Raw genomic sequence first — 24,760 nt, forward strand, 5'->3', positions numbered from 1 at the left:
TCTTACACATAAAAAATGAGGTCAGTGATAAGAGCACTGGCTGCTCTTACAGAGGGCCCCAATTCAACTGCAGAGGACCCAGCATTCACATGCTGGTTAAACATCTGTAATTCCATTTCCAGGGGATCCTGTGACCTCTTCTGGCCTCTGTGGGCAACAGGCACTCACACGGTAAGCATAGATGCAAAGGGACACTCACATAATGAAGACAAAAGAAAAGAAAAGGAGGTCTAGCATACTACTACCTTTTTGTTTTGTTCTTATCTCTATTTTTCACAATGACCAGGCAGCATCTATAAAATCCCAAGATGCATTAACTTAGTGGTACAGTCAAGATTCATCACCATCCAGGAGAGGCAGCAGTGACGAGAGCATGGGAGGCAACTCCAAGGCCACCAGCAAGTCAGGTCAGCCTAAGGGAAGTAGCATGGCCACAGGAGAGTGGCCCTGACTGCATAAACACAGGGCAGGACCTAGCACACAGCCCAGGAGGCGCCTCCGCCACACCCTGCCGCATTCCCACCTCCCTCCTGGGGCTCCTTGGGAAGCAGGACCCACCATCACCTCTCTTCTGAGGAGAGAAGGTAACAGATTTTTTGGTCACAGTGACATTTTGGCTTTCTGTCCTTAGAAGGACTGGTGCAAGCTGATGGGGAACAGTGCAATAGAACAGAGTGGCATTAATCATCTCCTGGGTCCTACACCCAACTTTTTCTTTTTACTCAGAGCAGAAAAGAGTCAGCCATTGTCTTCTTCTTTATTGTAAAGCCATAGCATTCCTATCAGAGGCAAACACAATGCCACAAAGATTGTTCTTAGTGCTTGGAAAGACAGGGGTGGAGTGACAGATTCGGACAAGTTCTTCTGCCTGGAAGCTGCTGACTCTGCATACTTAGGACAGCTCAAGATCTGTGTAAAGGAGTCCCGAGATCAGCACAGAAAGCAGGTGTTCCCTCCACCCCAACACACACACAGGGAAGGAGCTGGTTTAGACTGTGGGCCCAGGCTCTACCTTCCTGTGGTGTGCTGGCCTGGCAGACAGCAGGTACATGGTGATTCTCAGCACACACCTTTCTTGGGCTCCTTCAGAAAGCCCCTGGTGAGGCAAGAACCTAGCACCACACAATCCCTGGAGGGGCCCACAGGCTCTGGTAAAACCCACAAAGCAACTCCATCTTTCAAAGACCTATGTTTCTTCCCATAGAATAAAGGCACTCATTCCTGCTTAGGAGGCCAGACCCTTCTCAGCCATCAGACCTTGGAAGCAGAAATTAGCCATGGATATAGGTACATACTTGGGTCAAGCCGCCTTCTAGCCTTGTCTTAACGCTGAGAAGCACTGGGTGACTTCTATAGAACATGAATGGGGACGGTATGAAGCTCTGTAAGTCTCACCTTCCCCACAGGTAAAAAGGGAACACTGGGACTCTGCACAGAGGGTCACTGGCAGACAAGCACAGCACTAGGTTTGCACAGCACACAGAACGCAGTAGGGAAAGCAGAAGTCAGGTGCTCCAACAGACAGAAAGGAGGACATCAGGGTCAGGAGAGAAGAATCAAGTAGTAAGTCATAATGTATTTGGACAGGATAAGAGAGGAATTCTAAAAGCCATCTCAGCTAACTCAGATCCTAGCGAAAGAAAACATCACTGAGTTTTGAGCTAGAGAGTCTTTGAAAGGATTTTTAGTCAGGATTCCATCATTTCTTGAAAACAAATCTTCTAAAATACACCTGCCTGGAGAGGGCATGGCGTTCACCACGGGTGCTCAGTGCACACCAGACGACACTAGGACAGCTTTTCCAGTTGGGTGTCTGTCTGCTCCTTAGCTTTCAGTTCCTCTAGCTTCTTCCCATAGCGACTCAGGAAGTAATCGTCAGGCTCCACCCCTGAGCTCTTCAAAGCTTCCAGGACCTTCTCCAGTCTGGCCACAGAGCGGGCTCCGTCAATCTTCCTCGTGCTCAGATACAGAGTGAACTCCTTGAAACCCAGGAGCTTACAAGTGTCCACAGAGCAGATATTCTCCATGTCCCTGGTTCTATCCAGATGTGGGAAAAACACCAGACCTGACATCTTCTCTAGATCCTGGAGGCTCACCTGGAACTCAGGTAACTGGGACTGGAACCCGATGGCTTTATTTGGCACTACAAAGGCCCCCAGTGCCAGCGGTTCAGTAGATTCCCGGCTTCTGCGAGCCAAGATCACCTTGTAAAGGTGTGAGGGGACTGCCACGTTGTCTTCGCCAATCACCTAAAAACAAAACAGCCCAATTAGTGGCACCAACAGTTCCCAAGGTTTTTTTCCCACAAATTCTTAGATGTATTTCTAGAGATGCTCTTGTGAGCAGCCTCAGCATACCTTGATACATTAAAGTCCAACTGTCAAGGAAAATTAAAAAGATTCAACAAAGGTGAGTAGTGAGCAGGCCAGTTCTAACCAGTCTTTAAAATAGCATTACCCTCTGGCCACTGGTGGCACACACCTTTAATCCTAGCACTCAGGAGACAGAGTTCAAGGCCAGCCTAGTCTACAGAACTAGTTCACAGATGACCAGGGCTCCACCCTGTCTCGAGAAACTGAAAGAAAAAACAAAGAACAGGGGTCTCAGTATCCACAGGACAGAGGCTGAAGGGGTGTCACAAGCAAGCACTAAATTTTCAAAGGGAAAAGAGCTGTCACTGCTTTTTCTTCACCTCCTAATCACAACTTCTGATGCTCCAATCATAGAAGTCAAAGCTCCCGGCTTTGGCACTCCCAGTTCTCACAATAAAAATGGCCCCAAATCACCAAGAAACAAGAGACCACCTTTAAAGAAGCAGCCAGACACAGCAGCAACCCAACTTTCTAGATCACCTCCATCACAGTTTGTTTGTGGTTTTTTTTTTTTTTTTTTTTGGTTTTTCAAGACATGGTTTCTCTGTGTAGTCCTGGTTGTCCTGGACTCACTTTGTACATTAGGCTGGCCTTGAACTCACAGAGATCTGCCTGTCTCTGCCTCCGTGAGTGCTGGGACCACAGGTGTGCGCCACCATGCCCAGACACCTCTCACTTAAGAAAGTTAAGTATAAGCAACTGCTTTTGCTTAGTTTCAAATGCTCCTGGGCTACCACACATTGAACTTCTTAATTATGTTGTCAAATCAGAAACTTTGGAAAGGCAGCCACACAATGAGGAAGGCAGAGCAGGGAAACAAGCTGCCTGCGTAGGCTGGCCATATTAATGAAATAACAGTATGATGAAGCCTCTTCGAATGTCCTTCCAATATGCTTAAAAGCCTCATCTGTTGTCTAAGAAAACAAAAGCTAAATGTCCATTTACTTAATGGTCCCCGATAAAATGACAAGATCCAACTGAGCATGCTCGAAGTGCCCCTTCCAGGCCTTTGCCTGCTGTGTCTCTTTTTTCTCCTGGTCAGACAGTTCCAGCTACAGATTCCCTATCAAGCAGCAAAGATCAAAGCCAGAAAAGAGGAATCTTTTCTGATTTTATACTCTCTCCACAGAGCCCAGACCTGCATAGCCATGTGCTGTCTGTCACACACTGGTAGCCACAACCAGCTACAGGGAAGAACCCAACAATGGAAAGACATCCGCAACCAACTGCCGTGAATACACTGAAGGCGGCTGGCCAGGGCCCAGCACAGACTGCGGCTCCTGAAGCCACACCCTGCCCGGACGTCCCAAATTCTTATCCCCAAGACGGACGTGTGCAACTAGGGCAAGGTCAAAGCGAAGGGGAGGAGAAGGGGAGGAGAAGGGAAGCCACGGTGTGCTCACACCTGGCTCATAGGTTAGATGGGAACTAACGATGCTCACGGTCCTGAGCCTCTAGCACTGAGCCTCCAGCGCATTATAAACTCTGTGTGGTGGAACAGCCAGTAATCCTAGCATCCAGGTGAAGAGGTCAGAAGTTCAAGGTCATCCTTGGCCACACAAGAGCTCAAGGCCAGCCTGGACTACAAACATCACTTCAAGGAAAAAAGGAGGAGCAACAGCAGCTGTACTCTATCTGAAGGGAGAGCCATTTCCCACCGTCTTCCCTGTGGGCAAAATGCTCCATGTGGCCAGCCGCTAAAAGCTGACAAATACTGACAATAAGGGGCTCAGGAACCAGAACTTAGGGTAGAAGTACTATGGAGCCATAGTCACAAGGGAGATGAAATGAGCTTCAACCTCGGAACTCTCAGCAGGCAAGAGAATTCTTGGTGCCACCTGCTGGGCTTCCACACTACTGCAGCACAGCATGAGAACCAAGGGGAATCAAACTCCATGAGGCCTTCTACTCCATTCTCTCGACTATCCCCATCCTGTGCTCCTTGTACACAAACAAATAGCTATTTTCAAAAATAATTACTTGGCCATGTTCACTGGCTGCCCACCAGAACTTCTGGTTGAGTTACTTAAATTCCAGCAAAAGATATATGTGACAATTTACCCTTCACAGCTTTACTTCATAGAAATGTGCCGTTTCTCTAGCTTTGGGGTGTCTTGAACTCACAATAGCTACAGGCCCTTCAGTGCTGCAGTCCTGAGGGCCTCAGCTACATCTCAATCCTTGACAGTGATCCTATTCAAAACAGCAAGGTGTGACTCTTGCAGCCAAGGCCTTCCTGACAAGGAGAAAATGAAACGCACTTACTATTTTGGTTTTCAGCGCAGGGAAAAGAGACCAGACCTGGGACTGGAGAGATGGCTCAGCAGTTAAGAGCACCGTCTGCTCTTCCAGAGGTCACAGGTTCAATTCCCAGCAAGCACATGGCAGCTCATAACCATCTATATTAGGATTTAATGTCCTCTTCTTGCGTGTAGGTGTACATTCACAGTACTCATATACATAAAAAATAAATAAATCTTTAAAAAACAAAAAGAGACTGGGCCTATTTACAATTTCAAAAACCCGACTGTTTCTCCCTTAAATCTGAGAGACAGCCAAGTGGTGGTAGCACTGACTGCTTTAACCCCAGCACTTGACAAAGGCAGTGGATCTCTGAGTTCAAGGCCAGCCTGGTCTACAGAGTAAATCTCAGGGCAGCCAGGGCTACACAGGAAAACCCTGTCTCAAACAAACAACAACAAATTTGAGACTTATAAATGATTTTTAAGTAACTTAGGTTCTCTTCCTCATAGGCAACTCAGGAATACACACACGTGTTTTCTACTCTGAGGAGCATCACTTCCAGAAGACGCTCCTAAGCTGAAGGTGCCGAAGCACAAGGCTCGGTGGACAGGCAGACATTACTGCGATTCCACTCTGCCACAGCTGCAACTCACAACCGTTTATAAAACAGCCCCCAAGTGCCCCTCACAGAACTGTTATGACAACACAGTGACACACCTTTAATCCCAGTATGTGAAAAGCAAAGGCAGGAGGATCACTGTGAGTTTGAGTTGGAGTCATCCAGGGCTATATACAGTGAGATACTGTATCCGAAGACAGAGGGGGAGGGTATGGTGGTGCACACTTACAGTCCCAAAACCTTGAGAGGTGGAAGCAGGAGGCTCAAGACGTCAGACCAGCCTGGGGTATAGCGGACCCTGCTCAAAGCGACAACAAAGATGTCAAAATCATCAAGGCCTATAAAAAATTTTTCTTTGTAGTGACTGTCATTGAAAAGACAGGTTTTGCAGAGGATAGTGGGAAAACATGAGCTCCAGCAAGATTAGAGCAGTTAAAGGCCAACAATGTGAAATCAAGTTGAACACAAATGACCACAGACAAAGGATTTCAGTATGGCTTAACATGAACCAAGCTTTTAATATCAGTACATCAGCAACAAACCTTTTCACAGAAGATTTGGCATAAAAATGCTTTACAAAGGAGATGGCTGCTGCTATTAAAACACTCAGGAACCCTGCACTCTTGTCAAGTCTAACAAAAACTGGAAATCAACCAGGTGGAAGTGACTGGAAAACACAACACAACACAACAGCTGTAAGACAGACTCACGTGTAAATTGGTTATTTCCTAAATAATACTGACGGGAGAGTACTTCCTTCCTTCTAAGTGACAGAAATAATAAGTCATCCCTATCATAGCCACAAAGCTCATCCCAGTTCCAGAAGAAATTGGCAAGAACAATGCAGGCTTGGCCTGCTGTTTGTAATGCCATACAGTTACTGTGTCTTGAGGGAAGTTAAGGTTAAATGTACTTAGTTGACACTGTTCCCAGTAAGACAAGAAAGGAATTAATTCATACCAAACATAAACTGCTGGGAAACATCAACAGACCAAGACTTTAAAATGCCAATTACATGAAACAAAAAAAAAGGAAAAACAGTAGTTTGAAAACCAGAGAATCCATCCACACATACAAGAACAGAAGAAACAGGGAAAGTAAGGAGGCACAGAGGTCAGCAGGAATGTTGGTCAGGCCTGTGTCACCCCAAAGCCAGCAGACACACTCCAGGCAGCCAGGATATAAGTAAACAAGCAAACTTTCCCTAGACTTCAGGAGGATGGTTCCTTGCCTACAGGACACCTCCACACTCCTGGGGCAGGTTTACAATTCTCTCCTCTCTAGGAGAAATGTGGACGGCACCCCACAGGGAAGGGCAGGCTAGACAATGCTCCCAGTCTCTCCTCAGGTTGTTTACAATGCTCAAATCCACAGCTCCAGGTATGTTTCACTTGTCTGGACTCAATCTCTCTTGGAATGGACACACCAGAGAAAGCACATGGATGGCCTCAGCTATACTAAGGGTGACCATGATTCAAGCTGTCAGATGATTCAGTTCTGATAAAATCACTGCTACTAACCCTCCCCGAGGCTTATATGCACTCAAGTTCCCGGGTGCTGTGATCCACTCCCCCAGATTCTACTGGACATTTCTGCCTGGCTATGAGGAGCCCTCTTGGCCCATTTTCTGCTATTTCTGCATGCTAGGAGATACTTCTTGAAGCTGGCCTCCACCCACAGCATCTTTCACTGTTGACGGCCTCATGCTCTGGACACTCAGTCTTCCGTTTACCACAGACTTTGAAAGCCTCAAAGGACAATGCTCTGACTAAGCAGCAAGTGCACAAACAGACTCAGGTTTGGCTCTCCCCTTGTAATGACCCTGGATTTGACCCTTCCAATCCTCAGTTTCCTTGTGTGTAAAAGAACAACTGCTACTTTTTGGTAAGGGATGTAGTGAAAGAGACAGCATGTTGAAAGCTACTTGTCTGAGGCCTAGTATAATGGTCCTTGCTAAACGCCAGTTCTTGTTTCATTTCTCTCCAGAGACTAAGTGCACACACACTCCACACCTGCACAGCAAAGCCAGAAAGCACCCCATGCTGGTTGTGTACATCCACCGGAGGGATGAGTGTATGCGGCTGAAAACAAGCAGCAGTCTTAGACATGTGACTCAGAATCGTCAGGCCTAACTGCCAAGCACTGCCTTGAGGAACTCACAGTTCATACTGTTCTTTGAGAAGAACAGGCAGCTCTCAAGAGCTGTGCAATGTGACCCCTTCCAAGCACCATGAAGGATGTCGTTGGACCACAGAGACTTGACTGGAATTGACATTTCTAAGTTTCCACATGCTAGAGCCACCTCAGGTTTCTGGCCCCAGGCCCCGGTCTCCTCTGCATAAATGTGTTGTCTCTCAGCACAGGCTGCCTCTCCCTGACTTCTCCAGCCTCACCTTCCCTGAATGCGCTTTCCTTAGAGAAATTCTAAGTTACATATGCACCTATATGTACATACAAATACATTTTACCCAGCTGAGTTTTTTCCCTTTTATTGAAAATTATGTTTCTCACATAATACACCCTGATTATGGTTTCCTCTCGCTCGACTCCTCCCAGTTACTTACTTCTTTCTTTTTTTTTTAAGGTTTATTTTTATTTATTATTTATACAACATTCTGCCTGTCTGCATGCCTACACACCAGAAGAGGGCACCAAATCTCATTATAGGTGGTTATGAGCCACCATACGGTTGCTGGGAATTGAACTCAGGACCTTTGGGAGAAATGCCAGTGCTCTTAACCTCTGAGCCACCTCTCCAGCCCCCTACTTACTTCTTTCTATCTCATCAGAAAACAAACAGTGATAGTAAGATAAAGTGACACCAGCATATTGGAATAGGACAAAACAAACAAATGGAAGGAAAAGTACCCAAGAAAAGGCACAAGAAACAGACAGTCAAAGGGACTCATTTACACAATCAAGAATCCCATAAAAAGGGGGGCTGGAGAGAAAGCTCAGAGGTTAAGAGCACTGGCTGCTCTTCCAGAGGTCCTGAGTTCAATTCCCAGCACCCACACGGTGGCTCACAACCATCTATAATGCGATCTGGTGCCCTCTTCTGGCCTGCAGGTGTACATGCAGACAGAACATTGTATACTTAATAAATAAATAAATAATCCCATAAAAACACAAAATTTAGCCAAGCACAGTGGCACACACTTGTACTCCCAGCACTGAGGGAAGCAGAGGCAGGCAGATCTCTGTGAGTTTAAGGCCAGCCTGGTCTATAAAGTGAGCCCAGGACAGCCAAAGCTACACAGAAAACCCTGTCTCAAAAAAACAAACAAAAAAATCACCACAAAACTGGAAGCTGTAAGGACCTATAGGGTAAAAAAAAAGAGAGAGAGAAATATATATATATATTTTACAAATAAAAATAAGATTATTTATTTTTTAAGCCCCAACATGAAATGATTGAACAAGGAACCATCAAACATGCCATAAAGTTGGTTTTCTGTTGGCCACCTGCTGGACCTGCGGCTTACCCTTAAGAGTGGTTTGTTTCCTAGTAAGACTCCCTTGGAAAAAACTAAATTTTCATTTGTAAGTGATTATCAATTGGAGATAACTTCTGGGTTAGGGATGGAGGCCAATTAAATTCTTTTTTTTTTCCAATTAAATTCTTAAAAGAGAAAAAGTTCTAAAACAATTTCCTAATTGAATACTTACAGACAATAACTTGCCTTCATGCTAACAGATATACTAAGGAGTTCTGGGTTTAAAGTTTTAGTTGAAATCAACTTTGATCTGAAAAATAATAGCAAATTAGCTAAATCTACACGATTATAAAGAAGTCCACTACTGAAAGGAGTAAGTACATTAAATTAGAACCCACATGACAAAGAGCTGGAGAAATGGCTCAGTGGTTAAGAGCACTGTCTGCTCTTCCAAAGGATCCAGGTTCAATTTCTAGCACCCACATGGCAGCTCACAACTGTCTGTAATACCAATTCCAAAGGTTCTGACACCTTCACACTAATGCACATAAAATAAAAAATAAAAAATAAATTAAATAATTAAAAAAAAAAGAAGCCACATGACAGGTCCCCAAGAAAGATGAAAACTAGATTCTAGGATCAAATCTTGTCAACACCCAACTTCCGTTTATTTACATGTGGCATATAATAATTAGTGAATAGGGTTCACACACTCCTCAAAAGCCACAGCAAAGAAAGGCCTTCCAGACAGTGAGCACCAGGTAGAGAACTGGACTCTACTCTCTGGGACGCTCTCTGTGGTGAACACATGTGACAAGAAAACAGCAAACACTCAGTTGACTCAAGGAGTCAGCTTGTCCAGAACTCAGAAGCAGGGCTCCTGGACACTCCCTGAGACCTCCTGCAGAAGCCCGGGGCCACAAAAGCAGTGGCCTTGTTCTGCCTCCAGAAAGACGCAAACAATCTCTCAAGGCTCGCTTCTCCAGTCTTACGGTACATGTAAAATGCCCGGGACAGACTGCCACATTAGTAAATTCTGGAACCACATTCCTAGAGTCTTAAGATAAGCAAAGACTAGAAAGTTTACCTCCACTGCCTCTTCCAGAAACTGAAGCTGAACCCCAACACAACACGAGAGAATATAAGAAAGGGAACTTAAGACTAAGTGGACCCAAGCTAGAAGTGTAATAAAAACATACAATAACAGATGAACAATTGATTTAAAACTAAGACTGCTCATGAGTTTACCAACGGCAGGTTAATTCCTCTTAAACTATCCTGTCATCTGTGGGCCACCATCCCATCTCTCCTTCCACCTTAAAGGGTACTTTCTGACTCCTGAGCAAACTCTTTAACCTCAGGCCTCAGTGTACCAGGGAGTATCTCATCCTGGCTTTAAAAAGCACAAGTGTGCTAACGACACACACTATAAATGCTGGTTTTGTATTTTTGATAGACCCTATTTTATAATCTCAGGGGCCAACAGGAGTTGGGCAGAAATGCACAGGAGGGAAACAGAGGCAGGAGTGTGCATTCCACCTAGGAAGCAGACGCTCTTCTAACAAGCTGGTCATCAAGGCATTTGATGCTTTTTGATGTTGAGAATGGACAGAGAACTGTTATATTCACTGGAGTTCTGCTGAGTGTGTAGGGTTTTCTTCTTTTTTCAATGAACTGTTGTGTATTTTCTTTTAAGTAAAAATCACCAATTTATTCTCATCCTGGTATATTAAAGGAGCTTTAATCCCAATTGCAAATGTTACCAACTAACACACAGATGAGACACACTGTGTCACCACCCAAGGAAACCCCCCTCTGAGGTATGTCCCCCATAGACCCTCTACTCACACCTCTGCTGTAGACAAAATAAACTCTATGACTACATCAGAAACTGGAGTTGTGCAAAGGTGCAAATTATATAAGAACAGGCATTTCCCAGAGATGAAATAACTGTTAATAAATGACAAGCCAAAGTTTAAAAATATAACGTACCCCCCTTTCATCTAAGACAGAGATGATCAGCAGAAAGCCCAGCAGGGGACCCTGTCATCCCAGCACTGAGGTGAGAGCAGAGAAGGATGCTGTTCGAGGTCAGCCTGGGCTCCAGGCGGAGCCCTGAGACGACTCCTAGAAATAAAGGTGATCGCCACACTAGCCAGGTCACTCACACTCAATCCCAGAACCCGTGGAAAGGAGGAAAGAGAACTGACTCCATGTGCACATATGCAAGCCATGTCACCATGTACACACAGGTGTGCACACACACACGCACACACGAAGAAAGAGAGAAAGCAATGGAGAAACAGTTCGGGAGATGTCACTTAAGGCAGGTGCACCCCTCCCTCCCACATGACGGCCTTTGTGGACAGCTGGACTAAAGCTCTGCCGACAGAAGCATCAGTAGGGCCCATAAGCTAAGAGACCTGGGAAGGAAGACCCAAGGCGGTCAGGCTTTAAGCCAGCACCACCGCTCCAACACACCCTTCTGGAAGCTAACCCTGACTGACCTGGTCACTGAGAGCCGACAGCTCTCTAGGAAGTTTTCAGGCTATCTGAACACCTGGAACATCAAATCACACCGCCAACAGCATCACACGCTCCAGTGTATGAAAACAGAGCATCTTTATGTATTTATATTGTTCTTCAGTTCTGAACTCCAGGCTTTAAGTGCTCCAAGAACTCCACTGTTCACCCAGCCACCAACTGTTAACATTACCTATGACTTGTTTGGTTTTTTTTTTAAAGATTTCTTTCTTACATATACAGTATTCTGCCTGCATGTACACCTTCATGCCAGAAGAGGGCACCAGATCTTATTATAGATGGTTGTGAGCCACCATGTGGTTGCTGGGAATTGAACTCAGGACCTTTGGAAGAGCAGTGGGTGCTCTTAACCTCTGAGCTTTCTCTCCAGCCCCTCGGATGACTTCTTTACCTTTCTCTCTTCTGTCATCCCTACACTCATTTAAGCCACAGGCCCACTCCTGGCTTCCCCAGGGCTGTCTAAGAACAGATATCCACTTTCACAGTCACAGACCAATTACCAAATCAGGGAACTGAGCACAATCATCAGGTCTCCAAACCTTGGTCATAGCCAAGTGTCCCCACAGCACCCTCCATACCCTTGCCTTCTGCCTCAAAGGTTTTGTTTTCATGTCTCCTTAAGGCCTGCTGCTTCCCCAGCCTCTGTGTCCATGACATAGCCAGTCTCTCTGAAAAAGCAGTGTTTTAGAACATCCTCCCCTGCGCTCTGCCTGCTATTTCCTCTCAGTGGAATTGAATGTTTTGTATTTTTGCAGAATGGTACTTTCTCCTCTGCACCAGATAACCAGAAGTACCGATTATCAGCAATTCCCATTGCCAGAGATACGAATGCTGGTCATTCAGTTAAGAAAGTCAAGTTAGTGTTCCTGACCTTTTTGCCCACTGAGTGATGTATGGGAAGGTAAGTACACACCCTGTTCCTCACAGAACTTCTGCCTACACTTGGGCATCCGCTGACAGTATCTACTTGCATCTCCTGTTACTGTGACGGGTGCAAAATGCCCTTTCAGGCCTCCTGCCAATTGTTGACATCAGTCAGGAGCCCATGCCACTGGAATCACTCCCCAGTGGTGCTCTGACCTAGCCCAGCAGGTCTGCACTCCATTGGCCTTCATATTTAGTCACAGAAACGACAAGTGGGTGCTCCTTCCAGCTTGCTCCTGCGTCCTTCCACAGGTCTGCCGTGTGAGCGCTTCCTTGCCTTGGGCTCCAGATGCTCCATTTTTGTGCTTGCTTTCCCTACAGGGTTCTGGAGGTAACCAGATACTTCTCTAAAAAGCTGGGCCATTTAGCAAGAGTGATTTTTAGAAAAAAAGATCTTCCCATGGCTAAAAGCCTGTATCATTGCTTCCAAGCCCTCTCAGCACAAAGAAGTAGGACACATTTTTATAAACTATAATTTGGAAAATTATATCCAATAAGAAAAGCAATACATAAAATGCACCTTTTCCACAACTGAATTTGAACAACACAGGTAACAAAAAAGATACCAAAACAAAACAAAACAAAAAAGGTAAATAAATGTTTTGTTTATCTTTTTGGGTGTTGTTTTATTTTGTTTTCTTGATTTGGGGGGCTTTATTATATTAGTTTTTTGTTTTTTGAGAAAAAACAAAGCTGAGAGGGCGGGAGGAGATGGTATGAAAGGATTTGAGGAAGGGAAAGAATATGATCAAAGTATATTTAATTTAAAAAAAAATTTTTATAGGGGCTGGAGAGATGGCTCAGTGGTTAAGAGCACTGTCTGCTCTTCCAAAGGTCATGAGTTCAATTCCCAGCAACCACATGGTAGCTCACAACCATCTATAATGTGAACTGATTCCCTTTTCTGGTAGGTATATACATAAAATAAATCTTTAACAACAACAACAAAAAATTGTTTTATATAATAAAACATAATAAAAAGCTATAGTAAGACACTGAATTAAGAGCTAATTTTTCCTCTTATACTGTGTAAAATTTTATTACAAAGCAAGCTATTTATATAAATCTCTCAATTTCACAAATACAAAAAACAAGTAAAGCTGTAAATCATTTTAGGTTTATGAGTCACCAGTCTTTTTTGGTGGCAAGAGTAAGAGCAATTAGACAAAGCAAAGAATAATAATATTCCCAAATTAAAATAACAAGCAGCTGTAAGCACCTCTGTTCCAAAATTATTAAAACGTGCACACTGCATGGCACATCCGACACTGCACAGAGCATCCGGTCCAGACGGCAATCACCAGCACACGCAGTCTGCTCATTTGCTTTCCAGGCTTCCTAGGCCTGTGATCATAGATTCCAGCATTTACTAAATACCTGCTCTATTTCCAAACCTAAGTGTCCTTCCCGTGCACGGCCCACACAGCACCACCCTCCTGGCCCCGTCCTCAAGGAGCCTCTCCATAAAGCCAGTCATACTGTTAGTAGATCACTCAGCCCTGCTAACGCACAACTCAGGAAAAGCCCAAGAATTCCCTGACACTGAGCCTTCCATAGCAGTTGCTACAATGTCTTTCACATCACTAAAAGCTCTCCTATGCTCAACCTGTTTCCTGCAGTTGGATGCTGAATGTCTCTCTTTAACTGCATCACCCTGAAGTCAATCAGTTTTTCACCCACCACTACAACCTCTGCCCCTATAATCCTAATAGGCACAATATACACAATGCTGAATAAATGAAATAAAAAGCAGAGCACCGAATGAGTGTGAGTCCACAGAACAACATAAGATTGGATGCTATATGGCCCTACCTGGTAACTAACTGTTTTTGTTCCGTCGTCTCTAGTATGAGGTAAGGTTAACGGTCCTGAAACTATCCAGACATCTTCAAATCTCTCCGTCAGCTCACGACAATACATTTCTATTCTGCAAAACAGTATTACATACGTTATATAATCACAAGCATAGATGTGAGGAAACAGCATGCCACCTAGTCCCTAAAAAAGACACCAAGACATCTCGTTTAAGAAGTTAACTTGGCCTGGTGATATGGCCTTGCAGACCATGGAGGAAGAGGATCCAGGCAGTCCTGATGAGACTTGACAAGCTATGGGCAGATGGCAATAGTGGAGAGCTCCCCCTTTCAGTGGACTAGGGAAAGGGGATGGAGAAAGAAAAAAGGCGCTTCAATCAGGATATATAATGAATAAATTGTGATGAAAAAAAAATTAAAGAAAAAAAAAAAAAGACATTAACTTAGGACTAGCCAGAGTGGCTAGTCCCAGCACCCTGAGGTGATGGCAGAAGGATCTATATAGAGACCAGTCTTGTTTACACAGTGAGTTCCAGGCCAACCAAGGTTACATAGTGAGACCCTATGTCAAAAAACAAACAAATAAATAAAAATTTTAAAACTTAAACAGTGTCAAGACTGTGGCTGTGTACCCTAATCCACACTGGCTCATCCCCTCTGAGCTGACGGTAAGAGTTACACAGATGTTCTCTAGACCACACCTCCTGCACTTGCCTGTGACACTCAGAAGCTAAACTGTGCTTCCCTAAGGGCTGGCTAGCTCTAGAATGTGTGTTGTGAAAGGCTGCTGGTCTCACCACAGGATGCAGTTTTCCTAAAAGGCTAAAGATACTAGAACATGGACTCCCTTACTTAACACAACCACTCTTGGGTTCTGGCCGTCCCATGAGGCAACCGTCTCCGGTGTGGATCATCTACAGAGCACAGTACCAGGGACAGAGATGGAGGCTTGTGACAGGATGTCCACTCGGCAGTGGCATGCACTCTCTACTGCACTTGTACACAAGCTACAGGAGATGACAAGATGTGCCACCACTCCTCGTACAGATGCCCAGTTACAAGGTGAAGGGCTCTCCCTACAAAGACCCCCTTGGGAAAGGAAAACGTAATAGGCTCCCATAGGTGTGCAATCGGCAAACACAACATGAAAGGAATGAAGCTCTTAACATTTGAAAGAAAAAGAGAAAGGAGACCTTTACACGGGAGTGAAGCGATCTCTAAGTTATACCTGAACCTTAGTCGGGTCCAACAGCAACAGGACACTCAGAGTTTGAGCAATGTAAGATTGGCACTACAGAGCTGCAGTAGTAGTACTGTGGGTTACATTTTAGAACAATTCTTTTCTCCTAAAGTTACACATTTATAGAGTCATATCTTATAATCTGAGCAGGTAGTAGGGGTTAGAGATACAGAAGAAACAGATATGCCATGGCTTAGTCTTCACACATTCACTTCCTGGCTTTTTAAGTGTCCACATGTGCACATGAGCACAAGGGTGCAGGTGCCCCTGAGCTCCCTCTCTGGCCCTAGAGTCTTTAAATATAGGGCATTTTCTCAATATTTGTTTTAGATTTACCTATCCTTTTTTTTGTAGATTCTTTTTATTTTTATAAATTACAGTTTATTCACTTTGTATCCCCTGTAGCTCCCTCCCTCCTCCCTCCCAATCCCACCCTTCTTCCCCCTTCTCCACCCATGTCCCTCCCCAAGTTCATCAATAGGGAAGGTCCTCCTCTCCTTCCCTCTGATCCTAGTCTATCAGGTCTCATCAGGACTGGCTGCATTATCTTCCTCTGTGGCTTGGTAAGGCTGCTCCCCACTCAGGGGGAGGTGATCAAAGAGCAGGCCAATAAGTTCATGTCAGAGACAGTCCCTCTTCCCATTACTATGCAACCCACTTGGACCCTGAACTGCCATGGGCTACATCTGTGCAGGGGTTCTGTTATCTCTATGAATGATCCTTGGTTGGAGTATCAGTCTCAGAAAAGTCCCATGCCCATATTTTTTGGTTCTGTTGCTCTCCTTGTGGAGCTCCTGTCCTCTCCATTACCTATCCTTTTATTTTTGGAACTAGCATTACAAAGAACCATGAGCCATCACACTGGGGCTAGAAACTGAATCTGACCCTCTGGAAGAGCAGCCAGGGCTCTTAAGTGCTGAGTGCGTTCCAGCTCTGTTTTCTTTATTTTGTTCTGTTTGTTTGGTTAGGTTTGATTTCTTTTGGTGGTGGGGATGGAAGCCAGGACCCTTGTGCATTTGAAGCGAGTAGTCTATCAATGAACTATACCCCTAGCCGTATTCTGAACCCATAAAATATTATATCGGAAAAGCACACAGGCCTGAAACCACCTCAGTGGAGGCTAGTCTCAGATGCTTGGTAAGACCGCCTGTCAATATCAGAAGCAGCGGAAGGCCTCGATGTTTCTTCCACTAGAATGTCCAACTGTACCACACCAAAACTTTCCTCCTTCAAAACTCAGAAGTGTACCATGAGGGTGGATCATGGCTGTCATCTCAAAACTTGGGAGGCTGAGGAAGGACAGGCTGGAGGCCAGCCTGGGTAGGTGACTGAGCCTCCCACAAAGCGCCCTTCCTGGACACACTCATTTATTAGCAGGAAGATTATCTTGGGTCATTTCTCTCAACGCCTGACTTTGCAGCAGCAGCAAATGGTTCAGAGGCAGGCTGTCTCACAAACATAGCAAAGAGAGCAGGATCTGACAAACAAACAAGAGCCAGCACAAGCAAGCTGGCAGCCCGCCACCCAACATCCACACCTACCTATTCCAATAGCCAGAGTTATTATCAAAATTCTGAGGCACAATATTGGAAAGGTAAAAGGTTTCTGCCATGGCTTTCTGTGAAGAAAATGGAAATGGTATGTTATTCTAGAATGCCTTCGCTCTACAGCTCTACAAAGCAGACGTGAATTAACACATTAGCTCTCACAGCTAGCAACTACAGACTAGTCAGTGCCAGAATCCAACCCACAGCCCCACTCATGCCAGGCAACCATGCTACCACTCAGCTAATCCACAACCCACTAATGTTTCTTTAAATAAATGAAGACAGAAATATTCCAACAGAAAACTATGGTTATACAAAATAACTTGACAGCCAGCGAGATGGCTCAGCAGGTAAAAGTGCTTGCTTCACAATTCCGTTACCCATAATTTGATGCCCAGAAACCACATAAAGGTGAAAAACACAAACTCTACAAAGGTGTCCTCTGGCTTGTACATACAATCCACACATACACACATACATACAAATATACACAGAATAACTTTAATTATAACAAAAAAACTATGAGCTGGGAACAGAGGCACATGCCTATATTCCAGAACATCAGAGGTGAAGCTGGCTATCAGGAACTTAGGGCCATCCTCTGCTACATAATGGGTTTTAGGCCAGCCTGGGCTACATAAGTGTGTCTCAAATAGTAATAATAATAGGTTAAGAACTATAATGTAAGTAGGTCATTGTGTCTGGCTTTACTTATCATTTATAACATCCTCCCAAATGCATGTCTATAAGCTCCAGGGACCAAATGCCCCCAAGAAAAGCTCAAGAGTAAACTCTGGCTTTAAGCATCCAGAGGAAAGGTCAAATGTCAGGAATTGCATTCAAAGTATAAAAAAAAAATCTAGCTCAAAAGTGCCAGAGAAAATGTCCCAGTTGCCGGCCACTGTAAATGCAGACTCTGCATGTCTAACCTACCCGCACAAAGCTCTGCCTCACTGACTATAACCAACCTCAGCTCTTCAAGCATGCACTCCTCAAGGGTGGCTCTCGGCCTGGCAGCCACTGGGTCACACTGGCTGCTGGGTTTGTTTTTTTTCAGCTTTTTTACAGCTCGGAGACCACGGGCTGGTGCAGCTCAGTGGTAAAATGTTCAACATGCACAGGTTAAAATTAAAAGGAAAGCACAAGATCCAACAGCCTCACACAGACACACATGCAGGCAAAACACAAATGCACATAAAATAAAAAAACAACCACAAGGCACAAAAACAGCAACAAACATTTTTTTTTTAATTAAAAAGGGAAAAGAAAAGAGTAGCCTAAGCTCGTAGTGGCTCTTCAGCCCCCTTTAAATTTAGAATTTAGTTATCAGAGGCAAGCACACAGACAGACAGCCTAGATCATCAGCCACACAACCTCATCCTCTCACAAGCATGCCTACACTGGAGAACTTGTTATTCCCCGCTGGGGCCATGTGTCCTCGTGACCAGCCACTTCCAACATAGTCCTCATTGAGGGCACTGAAGGCTGAAGGAACACTGGGGTCAGGCTTGAATTTACAGTGTTTTCTGTCTGCGTCACCTAGAGAAAAAACACACAAAATGTTTATCAGTGGTCCTCTAAGGATGCCAGCGGGCTAGTGTGGAAGGTACAGCTTCAAGTAGTAGGCATCAGGGGCCACATGCTTGTATGTCTCAAGCTCCTAAACAGTTGAGCTATTTCATGTGAGCGTGGCTTGGTCTAGGACAGGCTGCTATCTCACACTCTCTGATTCTGGCCTTTCCAATTAAAAGAAAACTACCCTGGACAGAACTCACGCCAAAGTAATGAATAGTAAGGGACAGAGAAGACTTTACCACCAAATCAACTTTTACAAAAAGTACCATCAAGTAACTCACAGCACTCCCACAGCATGCCCAAGATAAACCCACAAATGGGGCGTGGTGTGGGCACAGAGCGTCACAAAGCTCCACTTCCCGAGGAGCCATAGGCAACTGATGGTTGCTGGGAGAGGCATAAGTTTCTTCAAGAATCTGCCCCTAAGAAGCTACCCAGGCTCCAGGGGGCGACATCCTGGCACATCCTGGCAGCAGCAAGTGGACTCGGGTTGGGGCTGGGCTTGTTAAGAAAAAGAACACATGAAATTCACAGGAAACAGTGGTGAAATGGAAAAGAAATGAAGGGGAGGGAATGAGGGTGGACTCAATCAAAACCCATTGTATGCCTAGACGAGATGCTCTAATAACTGAAAAGTATACACTTGTGTATTATTTTACAAAGTTATATTCTGGCAACTTTATCTGTACTGTGCAGAGGAATTTTAACCCAGCAACATGGCTACTCTGGCAAGGAATAAGCATCTAAGGTAGGAACTCTGCCCAGAAACTCTTAAAACAGATTTCCAAGTGGAAAGAATGTTTGCAAATAATGCAGTGATTTGAATGAGGATGACCTGCCCAGGCACATATTCCACGCTTAGTCTCCGGCTGGTGGGCTGTCTAAGAAGGACTGGGGATTGGGACGTGTGGCCTTGTTGGAGTGGGTGTGTCGATGGGGGGTGTTCTTTGAGATTTCAAACCCATGCTAAGCCCAGTCTCTTTCTCTCTGTCTACCTGTGTTTCAGGAGGCAGCTCTCAGCTACTTCTCCAGCACCGTGCCTCCGTGCCCCCAGCCACACTCCCCCACAATGACAGCAGGCCAACCCTCTCAAACTGTAAGCAAGCCACAACGAAAAGCTTTCTTTTATAAGAGCTGTCTCTTCACAGCAGTGAAGACACAAGCATTTGTAAATACTACAGCAGGCTGTACCTTACCACCTCAAAACTACCCAACTCACAGGGTTTGTAGTGAGAAAGGCATGGCTTTCCTTAAAATGATCACAATGCAGGATAAACTTAGTAAAATTGAAATTCTTCCACTATTTTAACTTATCAAACTTAAGCACAAATCAAATGGGTCATGAAATACATACATAGAATTAGGGGCTACAGATATGACTCAGTGAGTGAAGACCTGAAACAAAGGGTGAGGACTTGAGTTTAGACCCCCAGAAATCACATAACGCCAGATGTGGTAACACACATCTGTAATCCCAGCTCCTACAAGATAGAAAGTAGAGACAGGTGAATCCTCAGAAGCTTGGAGACAAACTAGCACAGAGAACAAACAAGAGCTCTTGTCTCAAACAAGGTGAAAAAACCAAAAACCAACCCTGAGGTTGTCCTCTGACCTGCACACACAGTGGACCAATGGTGGTCCACACACTCACAACTCTCAACGGCTACAAGTGTCCTCTTGAACAGGGACATTCTAAGGTGCCTACTCTGCTGCACTTCCTTACTGTCTTTGTTTCAAGACAGGGTTTCTGTGTGGCTCTGGCCGTCCTGGAACTTGCCTGGAGCCAGGCTGGCCTTGAACTCGAGAGATCCTGCCACTGCCAGGCTTTGCTGCCGGTTTTATGTCCGGGAAAAGTTTGCACTCGTCCTAATATGAGCATTTCAATCTTCCCAGCCTTTTAATCCTCAGAAAATGATATGGTCTTAATCACCTTTAGTGTGTGTGTGTACATGTATGTATATGTGTGGCCACATGCCTCAGCACATGTGTGCAGGTCAAAGGACAACTCTGTTGTCAGTTCTCTGACAACAAGTCAGTTCTCTTCTGCTTTCTCCTCAACTCAGGTCAGCTAGGCCCTGTATGACAAGTACCTATACCCACTGAGCCCCCTCGCCAGCTGCAGGGCACTCACTGTACAGTGGAGGGGAGATGACACAAACCTTACATTCAACAGCAAATCACAGAATCGGAACGGAACCACCACGGTAAGGGGAAGGTGGTGGACCTTGTCACCCCAGCACTCAGAAGGCGGATATAAAAGAATCAGGGATAGACCGATAGTCCAGCCTACATGCCTGAGAGCAAAACCAAAAACTGTGTGTGGGTGTGTGTGCGTGTGTGTGTGTGCGTGTGTGTCTATATATATATTTAACATAAGGAGTTACTATACAATTGATTTATTTTACTCATTTATTTTTTGAGGCAGGCTCTCACTTAGGTAGCTCTGACTATCTGGGAATTTATTTTATAAAGGTGGCTGACCCTGAATTCTCAGACAGACCTGTCTCTCTTAAGACTGACGCTGTGCACACCATATCCAGCAACATAACTTTTAAAAGACTACCCTGAGCTGGGTGTGGTAGCATTCACCTTTAATCCCAGAATTCAGGAGATGAAGGGCAAGCAGATCTCTGGGAGTTCAAGGATAGCCAGGGATACATAATTATACCCTGTCTTAGAAAAAAAGCCAAAAACAAAACAACAGAACTTTTCTAATTTACAGAAAAAGACTAAGCCACAAAACACCACCTCTCACTGACAACAAATATAGTAAATCAGCTATCAGCCTGGTGAAACTTAACAATGTTCATCACAGTTGAGACCAGGAGCAGGATGCTCAATAACAGCAGCACGGACTGAAAAAGTCCACTTAGGAACCAATTTGACATTTCTCATCAAGACCTGGTGATGTTAATTAAGGAATCTTCCAAGTCATGGAGGCCCGTGAGCAGACTTCACCGCTGGCAGCCTCCAGCCTCACGGCTCATCACATTCTCCCAGCTGCTGCGCTCTGGCCTTCCTTTAGATCCCTAACTGCACAAAGTCCTCTCCACACTGGAGTCTCCAAACACAGCTGCTTTCTGCCAAGAATGTTCTTCTCAAGTTCTGTGGCCCGTTCCACCCAAGTCTGGGCAACTTCCGTCCACTCTTCAGTCTACTTTGTAGGAGAAGCAAAACCATCTCTGTGACCGTCCCTAGCACATTCCGTGCTGTTCCCTAATTATACTATCCTTACCAGCAATCTGTTCTTTCAGAAAGGTTAGCAGTCACCTTTATTACACGCTCATAATTACTTGGCAGGTCAATCTGACTCTTTAATCGCAAACGCCACAGGACTACAGACCGTCTGTTTTAGTCACAGCTACATACCCTCACCTTTGCACCATCATGCAAACACACTCAGTGACTGTTTAAAAAAAATCTGTTGAGGTAAAGATGATGTTCAATGTCTACCATGGGGCCTTGACATTCAAGCGTTGAAATACACATTCTCAGCCGAAACAGCCAGGGAGAGTATTAGGGCTCCCTGGATACTAAGCCTGATCTGTTTAATCAGAGAGCAAACAAACATTATTTTCAGTGTGCGCAATGAGGAACAAAGGCTGGAAATATTATCAAGAGTCCCCTTATTCTAAAGTTGGAAACCCTCTCATCAGTACCTGCATTTTTTTCCAACCACCTACCTATGATCTTGTCCTTGGATATATGTTCAAGAACCCATCTGGGCACCCGTTTTGCCTGATCATAAGACAAGGCATGGTTAGTGTAATGCCTGGTCTCTGTTCCGCTTAAAGGAAATCCAAACTGTTCCAAGACAACTTTTTCTGCAGGTACTAAAAAAGAAAAAAAGAAAAAGAAGGGAGTGTGAACCAAAAACATGTAATTTAGTGACTCTTATTAAGAACAAAAGACTATAAAGATAACAGTGACATCTAAAAACTGGCTCAAAAGTATACACCAAGGAGTCTGCTCCTCAATACTGGGAGCAGGAAGGGTCTAATCAAATAGACCTCATCTTTGCAATTACTTACTAAGTCAAAAAAGAAAAAAGTTTGGCAAAATCCTCCTTTGCTTATAATCTGCTGGGTACTCACAATAAGCTTCAGCTATAGAGGTGTGTGTTTGTTTTGGTGCTGGGAAATGAACACAGGACCTCACGCATAACTGTGAACTCACTCTGTGGCCTAGGCAGGCCTTGAACTTTTGTTCCTCCTGCCCTTGCCCACCACATGCTGAGTTTACAGGTATGTGCTACCACAGGTGGTCTTAAGTTTTAAAGGCCTGGCTGGAGACGTGCAGGGTAGAGGCAGAGCATAGCTCAGTGACAGAACTGTGACTATACTAGAGTCCTAGCTTCAACTCCCGGTACCTAAATAAATAAGGGCCCCAATCTTACTAGTTTTTTCACAACAGTTTTCCAAATCCGCCTGTACCACACTATATATAAGAAGAAAGACCTCAAAGGAAAACCATCATGCCATGGCTAATTATTAGCCATTGATAAAACTGGATGGGAAAGAGTCTTCGTACTTACAAAGACAAAAATGGCCATAATTTTAGGGTTGTTTTTTTTTTTATCATCATGATATCTGCCAGGTCAAGTATTCATTTTACTTTTTCAAAAGACCGTAACTCCCTGAGTGGGTCGCAAACCTATCACTCCAACAAATTTGATGCCTGGCTGAGTCGGAGTGAGCATTGGCTCAAATCAACAACAAACAAACTGACAAAAAGACTGCACTCAAACTGTCCCTCCCTGACACTCCCCCAGTGTTTTAGGAAAAGACTGCCGTCTACACTGCAGTAAGGCTGGGAAACCAGGCACACACCAAACAGTGAGCTGGTCACAAGTTTCTCTTCCCCATGTCTTCCCAGCCGCCGAGAACCTCAGCAGGTCTCTGGCACAATGGAAGTACCAACACGTCCTGGAACGACATGGGCCCGGACTCACTTCTTTGTGTAAAGGTACGGTGCGCTGTTAACTCAAGGATTTCCGTACTATGAAGACTGGGCAGCTCATATTCTTCATGGGAACGCCTCCAAACACACTTGATGTGATGGTTAATGTCAGTTTGACAGGCTCTAGAATGACCTGCGACAGCGCTCCGGGTATGCCTACGGGGAGTGGGAACCGCACGCTCAATTGTGGGCGGGGCCACGCCCTGCCTGGGATCCGCGCGGTGTAAACTGGAGAAAAGGGAGCACGCCGCCGTCCCCGTTTCCTGCTCGTGGAAACGGCGCGGCCAGCTGCTTCGGGCTCCTTTCCCCGCCACGACGCGCTGCACCTCGGAACCGGGAGCTAAAAGAAACCCCCTCCCTTCCCTTCAGTTGCTGTCGGGTGTGTCTGGTCCCAGCAACAGGAAAAGAAACTAAGACACTTACTGCAGGCCAGTTCTGTACCAGGCACTGTGCTGCACCTAAGGTGGAGAACAAACAGAGGCTCAGCTCGGGGTGGAGCTACGGACCCGCAGAGCGCCGGGCAGGATCTGGGGGAGGCCCGGGGGACGGAGGGCGGCCCGCGGACTCACCGTGCGGCTGCGGCGCCGGCCACGCGGACCCCGCGTCCCGACGCCGGAGGAGCTGCAGCGCCGTCCCTGCTCCCGCCGCGCCCACCACAGCCCCGGCCAGGAAGCCATTCAGAAACCGCCGCGAGCCCCCGAGGCGCGACGCGAAGCTCTTGGCGGCCATCGCTCCGCAGGACGTCCGCCGCGCCTGCGCACGTCGGGGCTCTGCGCCAGAACGCCCAATCGCTGGCCCGGGGACGGGCGGCGCATGCGCGGCCTGGGACCGCCTCCCAGAGGCCTCCGCGGCTGAGGGCCTCGAGCGCCCCCTAGTGAGGAGCATGGACAGGTGCGCCTGCCTTCATCCCTGGATGCGTTGGAAGCATCAGGGCTTGTGGGTGTAATAGCGTGTGTGCACGTGTACTGTCCTCAGAAGAAAATGCCTTTTGTCCCATTTAACAGTGAGTAAACGCGCGCTCGTGATCCGCCAACCATCTCCCAAATGGAGATCCAACTCGCTGTGATTCCAAATCCTGTGCCACATTGGGTCTGTTTGTGCCACCTGGCTTCAAGGTCAACATGTACACGAATCACAACTCCTGAACCTACAAGTCTGTGCCTCCTTTCGAGTTTCTAAGCAAAACAGTACTCCGTGGTAGCCAGAGACCTCTTGACCAAACGACTCGGGTGTGTCAGTCGGTGTGTCTATTGTAATTTGTGCCTGGCCAGCAAGAAGCCTCGCCTAGTAAGGGTGCTTGCGGACCTGAATTCGATCCCTGGGACTCACTTGCTGAAAGGAGACAAGTGGCTCCTGAGAGCTGTCCTCTAACCTCCGCGGACATACACGGGCATGCACACACAGGTATAAATAAGTGTTGCAGAATATTTAATCCCATGTGAACCTAAGATTGCAAACTGGAAAAACCTAGTTTTTTCTAGTTGG

At 45.7% G+C, this 24,760-nt stretch overlaps 1 protein-coding gene across 2 annotated transcripts; it reads right to left on the bottom strand.

Moving 5' to 3' along the window:
* Positions 1-242: 242 nt before the first annotated feature.
* Exog (exo/endonuclease G) lies at positions 243-24,043 on the bottom strand. Of its 2 annotated transcripts, XM_021648042.2 has the most exons (8): positions 23,845-24,043; positions 23,699-23,733; positions 23,268-23,431; positions 22,000-22,149; positions 18,141-18,280; positions 16,736-16,812; positions 13,953-14,067; positions 243-2,249 (listed from the first exon to the last, which is right to left on the bottom strand). In XM_021648042.2, the coding sequence occupies exons 1-8, from the start codon at positions 23,950-23,952 to the stop codon at positions 1,788-1,790; spliced, it is 1,251 nt and encodes a 416-aa protein (XP_021503717.1). In that variant the 5' UTR covers positions 23,953-24,043; the 3' UTR covers positions 243-1,787. The 2 variants fall into 2 exon arrangements, with proteins under 2 accessions (XP_021503717.1, XP_021503718.1); XM_021648043.2 differs by lacking the exons at positions 23,268-23,431; positions 23,699-23,733 and having other exon boundaries at positions 23,845-24,004.
* Positions 24,044-24,760: the final 717 nt, after the last annotated feature.

The sequence above is a fragment of the Meriones unguiculatus genome, chromosome 6, assembly GCF_030254825.1.
Source record: "Meriones unguiculatus strain TT.TT164.6M chromosome 6, Bangor_MerUng_6.1, whole genome shotgun sequence".
In the NCBI taxonomy this organism is placed as follows: Eukaryota; Metazoa; Chordata; class Mammalia; order Rodentia; family Muridae; genus Meriones; species Meriones unguiculatus.

What these genes read in the sequence shown, in the direction of transcription:
- Exog (XM_021648042.2), bottom strand. Translation starts at nt 23,952, where the DNA reads ATGGCTTCCTGGCCGGGGCTGTGGTGGGCGCGGCGGGAGCAGGGACGG. An exon ending in TGGTACAGAACTGGCCTGCA is followed by an intron (nt 23,432 to 23,698) that starts GTAAGTGTCTTA and finishes CACTCCCCGTAG; the next exon opens with GCATACCCGGAGCGCTGTCG. An exon ending in AACTCTGGCTATTGGAATAG is followed by an intron (nt 14,068 to 16,735) that starts GTAGGTGTGGAT and finishes ACTGTTTTGCAG; the next exon opens with AATAGAAATGTATTGTCGTG.